Source organism: Rhododendron vialii, chromosome 7a, assembly GCF_030253575.1.
Source record: "Rhododendron vialii isolate Sample 1 chromosome 7a, ASM3025357v1".
In the NCBI taxonomy this organism is placed as follows: domain Eukaryota; kingdom Viridiplantae; phylum Streptophyta; class Magnoliopsida; order Ericales; family Ericaceae; genus Rhododendron; species Rhododendron vialii.
The window spans coordinates 30106544-30122351 of NC_080563.1; the positions used below are offsets into that span (position 1 = coordinate 30106544).

The following is a 15808-nucleotide window of genomic DNA, read 5'->3' on the forward strand; positions in this document are numbered from 1 at the left end:
GAAGCTACCAAAAGAAAGCTAGAAGATACCCATGGATTTTCCTTTTCATTGCCTACATGTGTTGTCTTCCATTTCCTAGCCATTGTTTGTATTTTTGGTTAAGAAATACGTAAAATGTATTAAGGGTAATACGGTTTGCAATTGAAACTTTTTTATTAGTATGGAGTCATACCTCATGCATATGGATGACATTGTGGTCTCGCTCATCACGGATTACAATTCCAATATTTCTATCTTGAAGATTTGTGCAGAGAAATGTGTGTTAAGCCAACGGTGAATATTTGTGTAGGAGAAATGTGTGGGCCACCACACCGTCGAGATTTATATTATAAATTTCTGAACTTGCATAATCCTATACCATTGGGAATTTTTTTAGTCATGAGATTTTTGGTTTTGGTCTCCTACTTTGTCATGGAAAAATTACTTTGGAATGTATTTGTTATAATATTAAGCCCAAAAGATTGCGATTTAGTTATTAAAATGCATAGGGCATATTTTTTCACGAGCATGGCAAAAGAGATGCTTCTTTTAAACCTTTACATTTTATTTGCTCAACACATGTAAAAAATAATAATTAACAAAATTTACATAGTTTCTCCTCATTGCGTTTCCAAAGATTTTGGTAAGCAGCAAGAAAAAAAATATTGAAAAAATCCGAGGATCGATCCAACCGTCTCGAGCCATTCGTTCTTTTTTTTTTTGTTCTCTTTCCCCTTTACTCGAATCCTGGATCAAAATACAGGCTTAGTCAATCTTTTAACCTAACAAATCGGAAGTAAACCATTTCGGTGGAATAAGGTGTTTGTGCAATATAAACTGGCCCATATTGGAGGAAGCAGCTTGGACTTGGACTTGATCCAAAAAAAAAGCTTCGAGTTGGACTACCAAATTTCTTGGACGGCCAAAATTGAATGAAATGTTGGCATGTGGTCCTCGTCATTTTTCCTTTTTCCCAAAAAGCCCACTTGATCACAGGTCGATGAATAGAGAATTGGAGAGAGTTAGAGCAATCCCCATTGTAATAAGTACATGAGTATGAATAAGCAAAATTTAATAACAATGCTCAAAAAATACCCCACATTGTAATCATCTCATCGAGATGAATAATTTGGTGTGGTCAAGTACGTGATTGGAACTCATTTGCGATTGGACAACTGTGCATTATGTATTGTGGAGATTTTTTTGATTAGAGATGCAAAAATAACCAATGTAGAGGTAGATGTTAAATTTGATTTTGAACTAAATGGATAATCAAATGCTAACGTGACATATTTTGGTTATTGATTTTGATTATTACCATTGTGGATGCTCTTACACCATCCGTCTCAATTTGTTTTTTTGATTTAGAAAATCCAACTTCTTTAGTGAAGATAATCATTACACTTTAAAAAGTTTTAACTTTCAACAAATGCCCTTCAATTCAAATTGTAGTTGTCATTTCAAATCAAGAAAGAAGGGTAAAATGGTACTTTTGTATAACTTTTTCCTAAGTCTTTTCAAAAGAGAGCCTTCTTGGATTGACAATGGCCCAATAGGTCCTGCACAAAGTTGAGCCCGTATATCATAGCCCAATAGGTCCTGCCAAGTATTTTCATGACAAAACTACCCCTCGGATGAAAAAAAAAAACAACGCGATACAGAAGTGATACATCTCTCATCAAAAGAGAGGCAATACAGAGGCGATACGGAAGAGAGAGAGGGCGATCAAGGAAGACGATCGAGAAGGCGATTAAGGAAAACGACCGACAAGACGATCTAGGAAGACCGCTGGTGGATTGCAAGCACAATGACCCGGTTTAAAGGTACGTATTTCAAAAAATATTTTCTGTAATTTTACCAAGTTGCATAGTTCTTTGAGTGCTTGTCATTTGCCAAAAGACTTGTGCAATGTCGTCATTTTCTTTAATTTTACCAAGTTGCATAGCTCTTTGAGTACGTATTTTCAGATTTGTGAGGATTTGTAACAGTATTAACATTTTTTCAAAGAACATAGACAAAATAAACGAGGAATTACACCATAGACTTATGAACCTCCTTCCCTAAATCCAGATTTAGTTCTTGACCACAAGCCTTGAGAACAGATGGGTATGTGAAAGTATCAGGTCTAATTCCTACATTCACCATTTGCCCTTAGGTGGATAGAGCCTCATGCGTTCACCATTTACTACGAATTGCAACCCAAGGTCAGATGCTTTAGTCTCGATGTATGCCAGGTGTGGGGAAGTGGATAATGCTTGGAAGTTGTTTGATGAAATGCCCAAAAAGGATGTATGTTCCCATATGGGTTCACTGATACTGGGGAAGGAGATTTACTGATACTACGAAATTGTAAAATGACTTTTTGTAAGGAAAATCATGAGCCCTTACGTTAATTTGCACCTTGCGTTATTTGTAGCACTGTCATAAGCCCTTACCTGAAATTCGACAGGGCATGGGATCAATTCATGGATTTTTTTAACTGAGTTATGTTATGTTTCACCACTGATTGTATTTGTGCATGCAGACTTTTTATTATGCTCTCATAACATATCCTTTAAAATTATGCAGAGCGGGCAAGGAGAGATATACATTCAAACAGTAAAAAACCGGCAGAAGCATCAGAAACACAAGAATATGACTCAAACTTAGATACACCCGATGAGGTCAAAACCCCAACAGCACAAGCACATGTGCATGAGTTGAGACAAACAAGGAGTACGCAGCAAGGCAAAATAGTTGAAATAAGTTGTGCTCAAGCAAACCGGGAAAAGTCTAGAGCAAGAGGAGAGACACAAACTCAGTATCAACTTAGACCAAGATCAGAAAAACAATTAGCAACCAACTCCGAAGAAGATGAACTGATAACCAGATCACAGCCGGTGAAAAAAAGGTCAAAAAAAGTGGCTGAAAAAGAGAGCACACAACAACGAGTAAGCTTGAATAGGTCCAACCTGCAGGGCATGATTAGGTTGATCAAAGATACCGAACTCAATCCCAAACATATAGCTTGCCTCAAAAAAACACCTTTTTGGTTATTGATTGAAGCAATTGTGAACAAGAAGTTGGTAAGTGATCATTGTAGAAAGGTTGATGAAGTTATTGTGAAAGTTATAAAGTCCTATGATGAACGTACAAAAAGTTTTCGATTGGGTGACAAGAAAGTGAAGCTCAAGGATAATCATGTGAAGTTGATTTTGGGAATATGCTGTGGAAATGAAGAGATGGTAGACACAAACATCAGCAAAGGAAACACTGCATTAGCTAAGAGGTTGTGCATCAAAGAACCAAGGTTAACAACTACAATAATGAAGGAAAAGATAAAAGAACTAAAGAGTAGCAACAAGCAAGAGGATATTGAAGACGTTGTCAGATTGTTGTGTCTTTTCCTTTGTGTCACATTGCTGTTTTCGACGAGTGGAACAACAGTGAATTGGTCGTTTGTTTATTATATGGAAGACCTAGCAAAGGTAAAACAGTACAATTGGGCAGGAGCTATTACAGATTATTTGATGAAGTCCATTCACAAAAATCATAAGGAGCTCAATGAATTGCATGGATGTTCTTTAATGGTATGTGCTGATCTTTTACGATTTCATTATTATTATGGATGGTGCTATGTGATATCTGAACATGCATTACTAAATAATTTTCTTTTAGCTCTTGCTACTAGACTGCAGTTTTATTCAGACCAAAAAAGTATTAGACTGTAGTTTTATTCAGACTGAAAAAGTTGGCAAATATGATTTATTCTTCCTTGCCTAATGTACTTTGATTATTGGAGCCCTTCTATTTGTAAAGTGTATTAGAATATATTTTTTTAAGGTCATTTCTGTGATTCTGAATAATGCAGTTTTAAAATTTAAAACTTTCAGCTATTATGGATTTCTCAGTGCTAAAGTATGACATTTCTTTTGGCAGTTTTGGCTTTGTGAGCAGACTAAAGTTCTACAACAAAAGAATGCAGATGCAGTTCCAAGATTACTTAAATGGAACATTTCAGAGCTTCGGGACGTACTTAGGGATTTTGATCAATTGAACCAACTTCCGGCTGATCAAGTAATACTTAGTTATTAATCATTATGTTATCACCATTAATTGTTAATTGTCAATATTAACTCCTTTTTTGTCTAAAAACACTTAAAATTCTCTTTGACACAAGTTAGAATGCCAAATTGTGTTTCACAGGTAAGTGATACCAAGTTACGAGAAACAGATAAAGAATAAAAGATCTACAGCAATCTTGGAAGTGAACAAGAAGGTGGAGAAATAGAAGCTCTTGAACTGGAGGCTGAAAAAGTAAGAATGAGTGTTCATGGTGAATCTCCTGAACAAGCTAAAGGTTCTAGAGAAGCAAGGGTTGAAAAAGGGGAAACACAACTCAAACAAGATGTCACATCAAAAATTGAAAAAGAACAAAGGACTGAAGTACTCCTCCGTGCGGAACAAGCTGAAATTTATGAAACTCAAAGAGGAGAAAGCACTAGAGGAGAGTGTGCTAGAGTGGGCTTCATGGCTGAACAAGGAAATGGACAAGGGCTAGATGATTTTAACACTCCCTCCAACCCGTCATTGAAAGTTGATTCGCCAAGGTACAAGTCCACTATGGTGCATGACAGCATTGGCCTTGAATCACGAGAAGATCATTTGTCACAAACAGATTCCGGTTCAACATTAGTTCCGAATACCTATAATGAGATATCGTTGGATAATATTTGTGGAACAATATTGCACCAATCAAAAAAGGATGCAATTGCAGTTATTGATGAACTGAACAAAAGAATTGAACTCTTGGAGAAGGAAAAAAAGAGCATGAAGAATGAAATCTTGGAAGTTCATGATGAAAAGCAAAAAACTCTTCAACATCAAAAGGAGGAAATTGAAATTCTGAAGCGGGAACTTGAAGAGAAAGATTTGTACATCTTCAAATTATGCAAGGAAAACGAAGCCCTTGAAAAACTTTACAAGCAGTATGAGGAACAAGTTCAACATTATGAAACACATGAGTTAACACAAGAATATAATGTTGAAACGGAAAGACAAGTGCATCAAGTGACACAGAAGGCCACATTTGACACTATAAAGGAACTGCAGGAAGAGAGAGATCAGTTGGAGGGGGAACTGATAAACATTAAAGTTCATGAAGTAACACAAAAAGTAAGGGCTGAAAAAGTGGTTCAAAACTTGAAGAGGAAAAGTCCACCATCAAAGGTTAAGAGAGTGAAAGAAAGAGATGATAGAAAGATGAATTTGTACAAGGACTATGTGTATGGAAAATTAAAGAGGAAAAGTCCACAACTAGAGTTTGTTGATGTAGACAACTTCGAAGAAACTTCTTTGGCAATTCAAGAGCAAAAACCAACGAAGAAACTGAAGAACTTGAAGAAGTGCAACACTGAGATGTCAAAACTCATCCGTACAGAAACTTGGTTGCCAATTCAACTTTGGAAGACAGGAAATATTAGGTAATTTTACCTTTAAAACTGTTGCAAGGTAAATATTAGGTAAATTTACCTTTAACATGATATAAACTGTTGAAATATTAACATGTTTATATCATGTTAATTGACAACATGACATGGTCTTTCAAACCTGACATGGAGTCAAGCATGAATTGATAGCCCTTTTTTGAGATGATTGCCATCCTAGCACTTCTAAAATAGAGGAACTTTTCAGAGGACAATGTAATATCCTACATTCCTCTTACTTGGCCGCCTAACAATCAGGATTCAGGAGCATCCTTCCACAAATTTCAGTTCTGATGGTGTTTCTTGTTTAGATCATTAACTTTTGAGCTTTAGTGAAATGGTGTCTATATTATTCATCGACGCTTATTATCTTCTTCAATGCTTGTAGTTGATAGTAATGTCGAACATGGAACAAATACCAGTGGTAAATCTTTAATTTTGGTTGGGTTATTTTGAATAATATTGTTTTATGCTGTTATAGATTAAAATGTTGTGGACAGAAATGAATTAGTATTAAGTACTGCTATTGTAGTAGGTAGAAATATTGTGGTAATTTTGAAAATCCTTGACATGGACTGTATGAGTTTCAAGGAATTTGTTTGCATTTTACTTTCTAAGTACTTTGGGTTTCCTTTTCACACCACCTTCTCGTCCTACAATTTTCTTCCAAGTTGGATCATTTTAGAAATTTCATCTTGCTATTTTCTTACTATATGCCATCTTTCATTTATTGCATGCAATAGTTATTCATAGATATATGCAATATATAATAAAGAACTGTATGAATTCCTTTGGTTCTTCATCCACAGGCACAAACAGAGATTATAACACCTAATTCCAGCATTTAGTACTTACTTCTTCATGTGGCATGTTCTACATGCAGTCCTTAATGTGTTTGGGGTATTATACAATGGTCTTTCTGATACTTTCTCATGCGTGCTGTTAACTGTTTCGGAAATAACTAACAGTAACAGTGCACTGCAATCAATTTTCATGGTGCTTCCCAACCTAACCACATTAGGCACATTTATCAACAAGGGTGATGTCTGCATCCTAGGAGAAGTTGAGTGGTAATATCATCCTTGCATTGTTTTGACGCTTCATCATTTCTCAAATAGAGGGCCTGTTAGTTCTTGATGAGGGTATTGGGAGTTGGGAAAATGTTTGGTAAATTTACCTTTAAAACTGTTGCATGTTTTTAATATGAAATGTTTATATCATGTTAATTGACAACATGAATGGTCTTTCAAACCTGACATGGAGTCAAGCTTGAATTGATAGCCCTTTTTTAAGATGATTGCCATCTTCTCTTTTGTAGCATTTGGGATTGTATTGCTTGTAGTTTCTGTTAAATCTTCAACATTTTTTTTTTCAAAACTCATCATTAACTTTTGAAAACACTTTGCGATATCCAGTGTTGTAATATGGAGTTTTGAAGCCGACATGCTATACATTGAAGTTGAAGACATACAAAACCTGTTGTTTGAAGATTCAATATCTAATCGGGTAAAAATGTTAAGACACTCTTGTTTTTGTGTGTAGACTGTTTGCCTGAACTTGCCCTCCTTTACAATGCTAGATGTAAATTGTTTTAATCGTGTTTCACTGATAAAAAATTAAAAACAGTGTGTAGATGCATATGCAAATGTCCTCATGAAACACCATTCTGACGTTGTGCCGAAATTTGACTTGAATACTCCAGTACCGAAATCATTTATCTTCACCAACTTCTTCCTGGTAACAAATTAAAACTTTTTATTAAAAATTGTATTTTCACGTACACATTGAATACTCCAGTACTGAAATCATTTCTGTTTGTTTTGGTGTGCAAATAGGACACGATCCAAAACAAAAGACAAAACAAAGTGAAGGCAATGCTTGGAAAAGTAATGACAAAATCAGTCGGGGCAAGATTTCTTCTTTTTTCAATACTCATTCGATTCCATTGGACATTGCTTGTTCTTGATAAAGACGAAGGATGTTGGAAGTTCTATAACTCTCTTAAACCTAGAAGTGGAAAAGATGAATATTGTAATGCAACAAATCTCTTGGTAAGCAAAACCTGTTAATGAAATATCATACTCTTAACTCTAAAAGCACTTTTTTAAGAGCTGCACATTGTTTGTTTCCTTCTAAAATAGAGGCAAGTTGTTGCGGCATATGTCAACATTGACCAAAGAGAACCCTGCAAAAGAAATATTACTGACAAAGTGGAGATTCAGAAAAATTGCCCCCAACAACCGACGGGAAGGAAAGTATTGTTTATAATTTTTTATCAAAAGAAACTCCAACTACTATTAATTCGCAATGTTAGTTCTCAATCTTAATTGACTGAATTCTAAATTCTTGCAGTGTTAATTGTGCGATTGTCGTCTTTTCAATAATCAAGAAGTATTTGTCAAATGAAGAGCAAACAAGTCAAATAACACAAGCAGAATGCAGGAAAATCAGAGCAGACTTGATACATTTATTCGTGCACTGTTGATAATATTGCGTATTCTACTAGTGTATTAAGTCTCATTAGCCCATACTCTGACTGTTAATTCTTAGAACTTGCAACTGTTAGCAAGGTTAGAAAGGTTAACAAGGTTTAATTTCTGAAACTTTAGACTATTAGCATGTGCACCTTTCTGTTTCAGTGGAAATTTACCAAGGTTTAGTAAGGTTTCAAGTTTTGCATATACCTTGTTGTTTCAAGTATAAAATGTAATGAACTATGCTTGTGTCTGTTCCTTGCACTCATTTTGCTATGTTTGTGTCTGCTCTTTGCAATGTATGACAAAGCTAAGTTGGTACCTGTTATGTCCTGTTCTTGTGTCTTGTGTGTTACTATTGGTGTCTTGTGTGTTATTATGGTTTTTATGCCTTGGACACACCTCTCGAGGTCTAGTGGATGTTTGAAGTAGTAGAACGTGACTTGTGGGTTCTCGTTTGGATCCCGGATTCGGAGCTCCAGCTGACCGGTTGAGAAAGGACCCGCAGTCTTTTCTAGGATGACTCCCGCATGGATATCCAGGTTCAAAAGTGGGTTGATTTCGTTTGAAACCAGTGTGAAGTGCTAGGCTGTTTGCAAAATGTGAAGAAGATTAAATTCTCATTTAAACAGGGACAATCTGAACATGTGTGCATTTGCTTCAAACGTGAAATTATGTATCTTCAATAAAGTGTAGATACAAAAGTGGTGTTAGGTTATTGCAATGTAATGTACTATGCTTGTGTCTGTTCCTTGCACTCATTTTGCTATGTTTGTGTCTGCTCCTTACAATGTATGACAAAGCTAAGTTGGTACCTGTTGTATCCTGTGTCTTGTGTCTTGTGTGTCACTATTGGTGTCTAGTGTGTTATTATGGTTTTCATGCCTTGGACACACCTCTCGAGGTCTAGTGGATGTTGGAAGTAGTAATACTAGTTCTCTTTGTAAGAAGAAATTTTTACAGAGACAAAAAAAATGATTGAATTGATGTGTAAGCTTGAATGCATTTAAGTCAAACTGTGATACTTGTCGCAGTTCTAAAATCACAATTGATGTGTAAGCTTGAATTTGCTGCAAGTTTTGTTTGGATTCACTAACCACTGATTTGTAATCTTTCTTATGCTCACACATTCTGGAAAAACTATACATGAAAAAGCTTTCTTATCAGCAACTTCTTATCTGAGCACTATAGAATTAACACTGTTAATCAAAAAGAGAATGGTATATGACCATGTTGAAATACATTTACCACTGTAAATTAAAGGAGAAAGTTATATCATAATATTGATTAACAGTGTTAAATGATCAGCTTTCTTTTTGAAAGAAAGAGTTAAAAGCCTGCGGTGTTCAACCGGGGTTCCAATCGTCGTCTTCTTTGCTTTGCGAGCAAAAATCAAAAACTAGGGAAAAATACTAACTAATAGAAAAATCTTAACGAAGAAAAGGGCCATGACCAGTGCGTAAGGAAGAATAAATGAGCGCAATGCAATTAACACTGTTAATTAAAGGAGAAAGATATACCATAACATTGATTAACAGTGTTAAATGATTAGCTTTCTTTTCTAAAGAAAGGGTTAAAAGCGTGCGGTGTTCGACCAGGGTTCCAATCGTCGTTCTCTTTGCTTTGCAAGCAACATTCAAAAAGTTAGGAAAAAATAATAACTAATAGAAAACCTTAATTAAGAAAAGGGCCATGACTTGTGCGTAAGGAAGAATATTTGAAGAGCACAATGCAATTAACACTGTTGATTAAAGAGAAAGGTATATCACAATATTGATTAACAGTGTTAAATAACCAGCTTTCTTTTCTAAAGAAAGGGTTAAAAGTGTGCGGTGTTCGACCGGGGTCCCAATCGTCGTCTTCTTTGCTTTGCGAACAACTATCAAAAGCTAGCGAAAAATAATAACTAATACAAAACCTTAATGAAAAAAGGGGGCATGACTTTTCCGCAAGGAAGAATAAATGAAGAGCACAATGCAATTAACACTTTTAATTAAAGGAAAAAATTATATCACAATATTGATTAACAGTGTTAAATGACCAGCTTTCTTTTCGAAAGAAAGGGTTAAAAGCGTGCGGTGTTCGATCGGGGTTCCAATTGTAGTCTTCTTTGCTTTGCGAGCAACAATCAAAAGCTAGGGAAAAATAATAACTTAACGAAGAAAAGGGGCATAACTTGTCCGTAAGGAATAATAAATGAAGAGCGCATGCAATTAAAACTATTAATTAAAGGAGAAAGTTATATCACAATATTGATTAACAGTGTTAAATGATCAGTTTTCTTTTTGAAAGAAAGGGTTAAAAGCGGGCGGTGTTCGATCGGGGTTCCAATCATCGTTCTCTTTGCTTTACAAGCAACAATCAAAGGCTAGAGAAAAATAATAACTAATAGAAAACCTTAATGAAGAAAAGGGCAATGATTTGTGCGTAAGGAAGAATATTGGAAGAGCGCAATGCAATTAACACTGTTAATTAAAAGAGAAAGGTATATCACAATATTGATTAACAGTGTTAAATAACCAGCTTTCTTTTCGAAAGAAAGAGTTAAAAACGTGCAGTGTTCGATTGAGGTTCCAATCGTCATCTTCTTTGCTTTGCGAGCAATCATCAAAAGCTAGGAAAAAATAATAACTAATAGAAAACCTTAACGAAAAAAAGGTTCATGACTTGTCCGTAAGGAATAATAAATGAAGAGCGCATGCAATTAACACTGTTAATTAAAAGAGAGAGTTATATTACAATATTGATTAACAGTGTTAAATGACCAGCTTTCTTTTCAAAAGAAAGGGTTAAACGCGTGCGGTGTTCAATCGGGGTTCCAATCGTCATTTTTTTTGCTTTGCGAGCAACAATCAAAAGGTAGGAAAAAATAATAACTAATAGAAAACCTTAACGAAAAAAAGGGGCATGACTTGTCCGTAAGGAATAATAAATGAAGAGTGCATGCAATTAACACTGTTAATTAAAAGAGAAAGCTATATCACAATATTGATTAACAGTGTTAAATGACCAGTTTTCTTTTCGAAAGAAAGGGTTAAAATCGTGTGGTGTTCGACCGGGGTTCCAATCATCGTCATCTTTGCTTTGCGAGCAACAATCAAAGGCTACAGAAAAAATAATAATAACTAATAGAAAACCTTAATGAAGAAAAGGGCCATGATTTGTCCGTAATGAAGAATATTAGAGCGCAATGCAATTAACACTGTTAATTAAAAGAGAAAAGTATATCACAATATTGATTAACAGTGTTAAATGACCAGCTTTCTTTTCTAAAGAAAGGGTTAAAAGCTTGCGGTGTTCAACCGGGGTTCCAATTGTCGTGTTTTGCGCTTTGCTAGGAAAAAATACTCGCTACAGAAAAGCTTAACAAAAAAAAGGGGGCATGACTTGTGCGTAAGAAAGAATAACTGAAGAGCGCAATGCAATCAACGTTGTTAATTAAAGGAAAAAGCAGTTACTCTTTGATTAACAGTGTTAAATGACCCGCTTTCCTTTCGAAAGAAAGTATTAAAAGCGTGTGGTGTTCAACCAGGGTTCAATCCTCATCCTCTACACTTTGCGAGCAACAATCAAGTGCTAGGAAATATAATAGCTACAGTATCCCTTAATGAAGAAAAGAGGCATGACTGGTGTGTAAGGAAGAGTAACTGAAAAACGTAATGCAATTAACACTGTTAATTTAAGGATAAAGTTATATCATACTATTGATTAACAGTGTTAAATGACCAGCTTTCTTTTTGAAAGAAAGGGTTAATCAGAAACTCATCTTTCTTTGTGTAGTTTGAACAACCAAGCCAGAAATATATCAAACATAATAGCATATGGTAGTATACTCTTCATCCATAATTTCTAACATGAAAAGCAACACTAGGAGGATATGCACAGAATTCGCAATTAAAAGACTAACGAGATTGCAAACATGAGACACCATATCCAAAGCCTTGAAACAGGACAGCATCACAAAAGTATTACCATCAGCAATTTCAATTTCAGTAATTTCAATATAATATCATAGAACCAATTTGGGAGAGGGTTTTATTTTTCTACTGCCACCGCCAGACACAAAAGACACTAAAGTTTCAGATAAAGACTCAACAAGACTAAAGACACTAAAGTTTCGGACAAAGACTCAACAGGACTAAAGACACTAAAGTTTCGGACAAAGACTCAATAGGACTCAGACCAGACACAAAAAGACAATAAAGTTTTGGACAAAAACTCAACAGAACTCGCGAGGGCACATAATGAGACAGGACAAAGCAATATAATTCGTATCCACTTTGCATATCTTCAATCAGCAGCACTCTTCTAAACTCATATCCACTTTGCATATCTTCAATCAGCAACCCTCAAGTCTTCTTTGCAGGTCTTTCGGTTGTGTCTTCCAACCTTCCCACACCTGCTGCACTGTATTGGTCTGATCTTCTCGCCATTTGACCGAAGCCTTTTTTTTCGAGGTCGTCCAGATGGCTTCCTTGACAATGGTGGAAGAATGGTATCCTCATTGCCACCTGGTGCAGGCTTCCACAAGGTAGGTATCGGATATATTGGCAGCGAGTACACCTCACGGTATGTCTCAACCATATAGTAAGGACCGACATAGTTTTGCAAGTCCTTTCCACTATTGTAAATGGCACAAACTGCATGGCAACACGGGAAACATCTAAACTGCCACTCGAAGCACGAGCATGTCTGATTGGAGAGATTTACCATTACAGAAGGATCATAAAGGACTTCGAAGACATCAGTAGTTGAGCGCTTTACATTCCATGACTTTGAAACATGAAATGAGTTCTCCAGCTCTTTGTTCATGTTCAGGCAGATAGAAAAGTTCCATTTTGCAGCAACTTGACTTCTTTTAGCAATATTCTCCATCATTTTCACACAGATTCGGTCAATGAGCTGTGTCACCGGAAGATGACGCTCCTCCTTGATCCAATTGTTGAAGCACTCCGCCAAGTTTGAGCACATCTCTCCATACCGTTTACCAGGGAAAAAACGCACATGCCCAGTGTTCTTTTGGCAGCCTTGACAAGAACGTTATAACCCTACCCTTACCCTGGCTCTTCAAATCAGTAATGAGATCATCGAACATCTTCTCATTCGGCGCATGAGCGCACAAACTAAATAGGCTAACTAAGTGTTCCTTAAAACCACCTTTCAGACCACTCAAAGCATGTCTCAAATTCATTTTTAGATGATACAAGCAATATGAATGGGGACTCCGTGGGAATATGTTAGCAATTCCACTACATATTCCATCATTTCTATCAGAAAAGAAAACAATGTCCCTCTCATTACTCAAAATATCACGCAGCTTACCTAAAAACCAACTCCAACTAACATTTGTTTCAGCGTCAACAATAGCAAAGCAAATAGGAAACAAACCTGCAAAAAAACAAAAGAAAGACACTTAATAGAGTAGACAGCTCACAATTTATTCACTCTTTGAACGACAGAAATCCATATCCAAACTTATGAAGCATACAAAGCATGCGAATAGAAAAAAACACGAACAGAATCCTAAATAGATATTGGTGATGAAAAGATCAGGCCAAACCTTTGAACACACGATCTAGGACAAAAAAAAAAAAACTCTCATCAAGTTGTTTTGAAAGGTTAGTGACAAATGAATTATGCCAAACCTTTGTTAAACAATATTCATATTAACAACCCCAAGAGGATACTGCACTTGCAATGACACAAAACAAAATGTTTACTAAACCATGATATAAGACTTTATGCTAAAATACTACGAAAAAGTAAAGAAAAAATAAATTTACATGGGCAAAGCATACAAAGGATGGAAAGACTCGACTCTGAAAACACAGTCATTGCAACTTTCAGTTGTTCTAGCAGGTTTACATGGTTTCAGTTGTGGCCTTATTTCAGTGCATGTTTAGCAGGTATATTTCAGTCTTTCAATTGATGCATATGCATTTCTGTTTCATAAATTAACTTACCTTTGTTACCATCTTTCGCTGATGCAGCCAGCAAGCAACCCTTATGCCTCGCCTTCAAGAATGTCCCGTCAAGAAATAACATAGGTCTACAATGATTGAAACCGTAGATACTAGCTCGAAATGCAACAAACATCCTCACAAAATGCTTGGTTTGGGGATCAAAGTCGATATCGAACACACTATCTGGATTGGAACACCTAGCTGCTTCAACCCACCAACGCAATTCGTCAAATGACATGGAATAATCTCCAAACACATTAGCCTTAGACTTCTCAACACCAGTCCAAGCTCTCTTGTAACTAATTGATAGCCCACATGTCATCAAGAACATCAACTGGACGCTTTTGTGGCCGTGAACGAACCTCCTCCAAAACAAGCTTTCCAATCAAAGAAGAACTCGCACGCAAGTGTTTCACATTGAAAGCGGAAACATCACAATCATGGACATTGTTCAACTTCCTAATATAGAAAAAACAGCTTAGTTTATCCACCCTACCGTGTACGATCCATGGGCAGCCTGATCTTTTATTCCTACAAACAGCTGTGACCCTTTCTTTGTCGTTCTTGACGAAGTCATACTCAAAACCACTGTGCATCGCATATTTTGCTAACGCATCCCGAAATTCCACAACCCCACCAGCAAATTTCTGCCTCACTTCCCTAATGAGCGCACTCCATCCAGCAGATAACAAAACCGACTCTTTATGCATACAAAAACTTGGCACCCACTCAGGCTCTTGTTTATCTACATCCATCTTCCAATCCCTACGTAAAGTAGCCAACTGTTGATCACCATCAGCGCCACCACAACCACTATTAGAACCACCACCACCACCACCACTTGTACTACCAGCATCAAAGACTGATACCTTAACACGATTCAACCCACTACTGGACACCAACTCAAACATCACATCTAAATCATTATCATTCTGCAACATGCAGAAACGATCAGTTTCCAAACTATATGAAAGTCGTACTTCCCCAGCTTTCAAACCATTCCACCTAACAATGAGTTTATCCACCAATTGTGCATAGCTATTTTTATGAAAAATCCTAATTCCACAACTCTCTCCATGGTAGTTACACAACAAAATCAATGAATCCATCTGCAAAATCATTTAACTTAGTCAAGAACCAAGAGTATATCATGTAACCACGACCACGTACAATTCTTTGCATACATAATCAGACAATTAACGCAATTAACAATGTTAATTGATCACGAATACTATATATCACATAACCACATGCAATTCTTTACAAAACATAACAACTATTAGCGTTGTTAATCACACACTACAGATTGACAGTGTTAATTGACCTCATATGGATTACGTTTTATAAATAACGATGTAATTCTTTGCATACATAATCAGACTGTTAACGCATGCAATCAATCAACAAAAAACAACTGATTCAAAGGTAAAAACAAAGAACATTATCATCGAAGAAAACTCTGGCAAATCTCTCGCAAATCTTGTGGACAGGAGGAGAATGTGGTGTGCTATTCTCCACACTAGATAATCTCTAAAAAGTAAATGTGGAATACAGCTATTACACTATCTCCCAAGCACCATTACTGAGGAAGAAAACGAACAGCAACACAGATACAGATTTGACAATGTTAATTAACATCATATGGATTACGTTTTGTAAATAACGATGTAATTCTTTGCATACATAAGCACACTATTAACGCATGCAATCAATGAACCAACAAAAAATACTGATTCAAAGGTAAAATCGAAGCACATTATCATCGAAGAAATCTCTGGCAAATCTCTCACAAATCTCGTGGACAGGAGGAGAAAGTGGTGCGCTATTCTCCGCACTAGATAATCTCTAAAAAGTAGATGTGGAATACAACTATTACACTATCTCCCAAGTACCATTACTGAAGAAGAAAACGCACAGCCACACAGAT

General features: G+C 36.2%; 2 protein-coding genes across 2 annotated transcripts; one reads left to right on the plus strand and one right to left on the minus strand.

Moving 5' to 3' along the window:
- Nucleotides 1-7055: 7055 nt before the first annotated feature.
- Nucleotides 7056-7802, plus strand: LOC131332218 (uncharacterized). Its single transcript, XM_058366302.1, has 3 exons — nt 7056-7181; nt 7280-7495; nt 7586-7802. The coding sequence occupies exons 1-3, from the start codon at nt 7098-7100 to the stop codon at nt 7769-7771; spliced, it is 486 nt and encodes a 161-aa protein (XP_058222285.1). The 5' UTR covers nt 7056-7097; the 3' UTR covers nt 7772-7802.
- Nucleotides 7803-12246: 4444 nt separating this feature from the next.
- On the minus strand, nt 12247-14203 carry LOC131332881 (uncharacterized). Its single transcript, XM_058367191.1, has 2 exons — nt 13882-14203; nt 12247-13306 (listed from the first exon to the last, which is right to left on the minus strand). The coding sequence occupies exons 1-2, from the start codon at nt 14201-14203 to the stop codon at nt 12903-12905; spliced, it is 726 nt and encodes a 241-aa protein (XP_058223174.1). The 3' UTR covers nt 12247-12902.
- Between the last annotated feature and the right edge of the window lie 1605 nt (nt 14204-15808).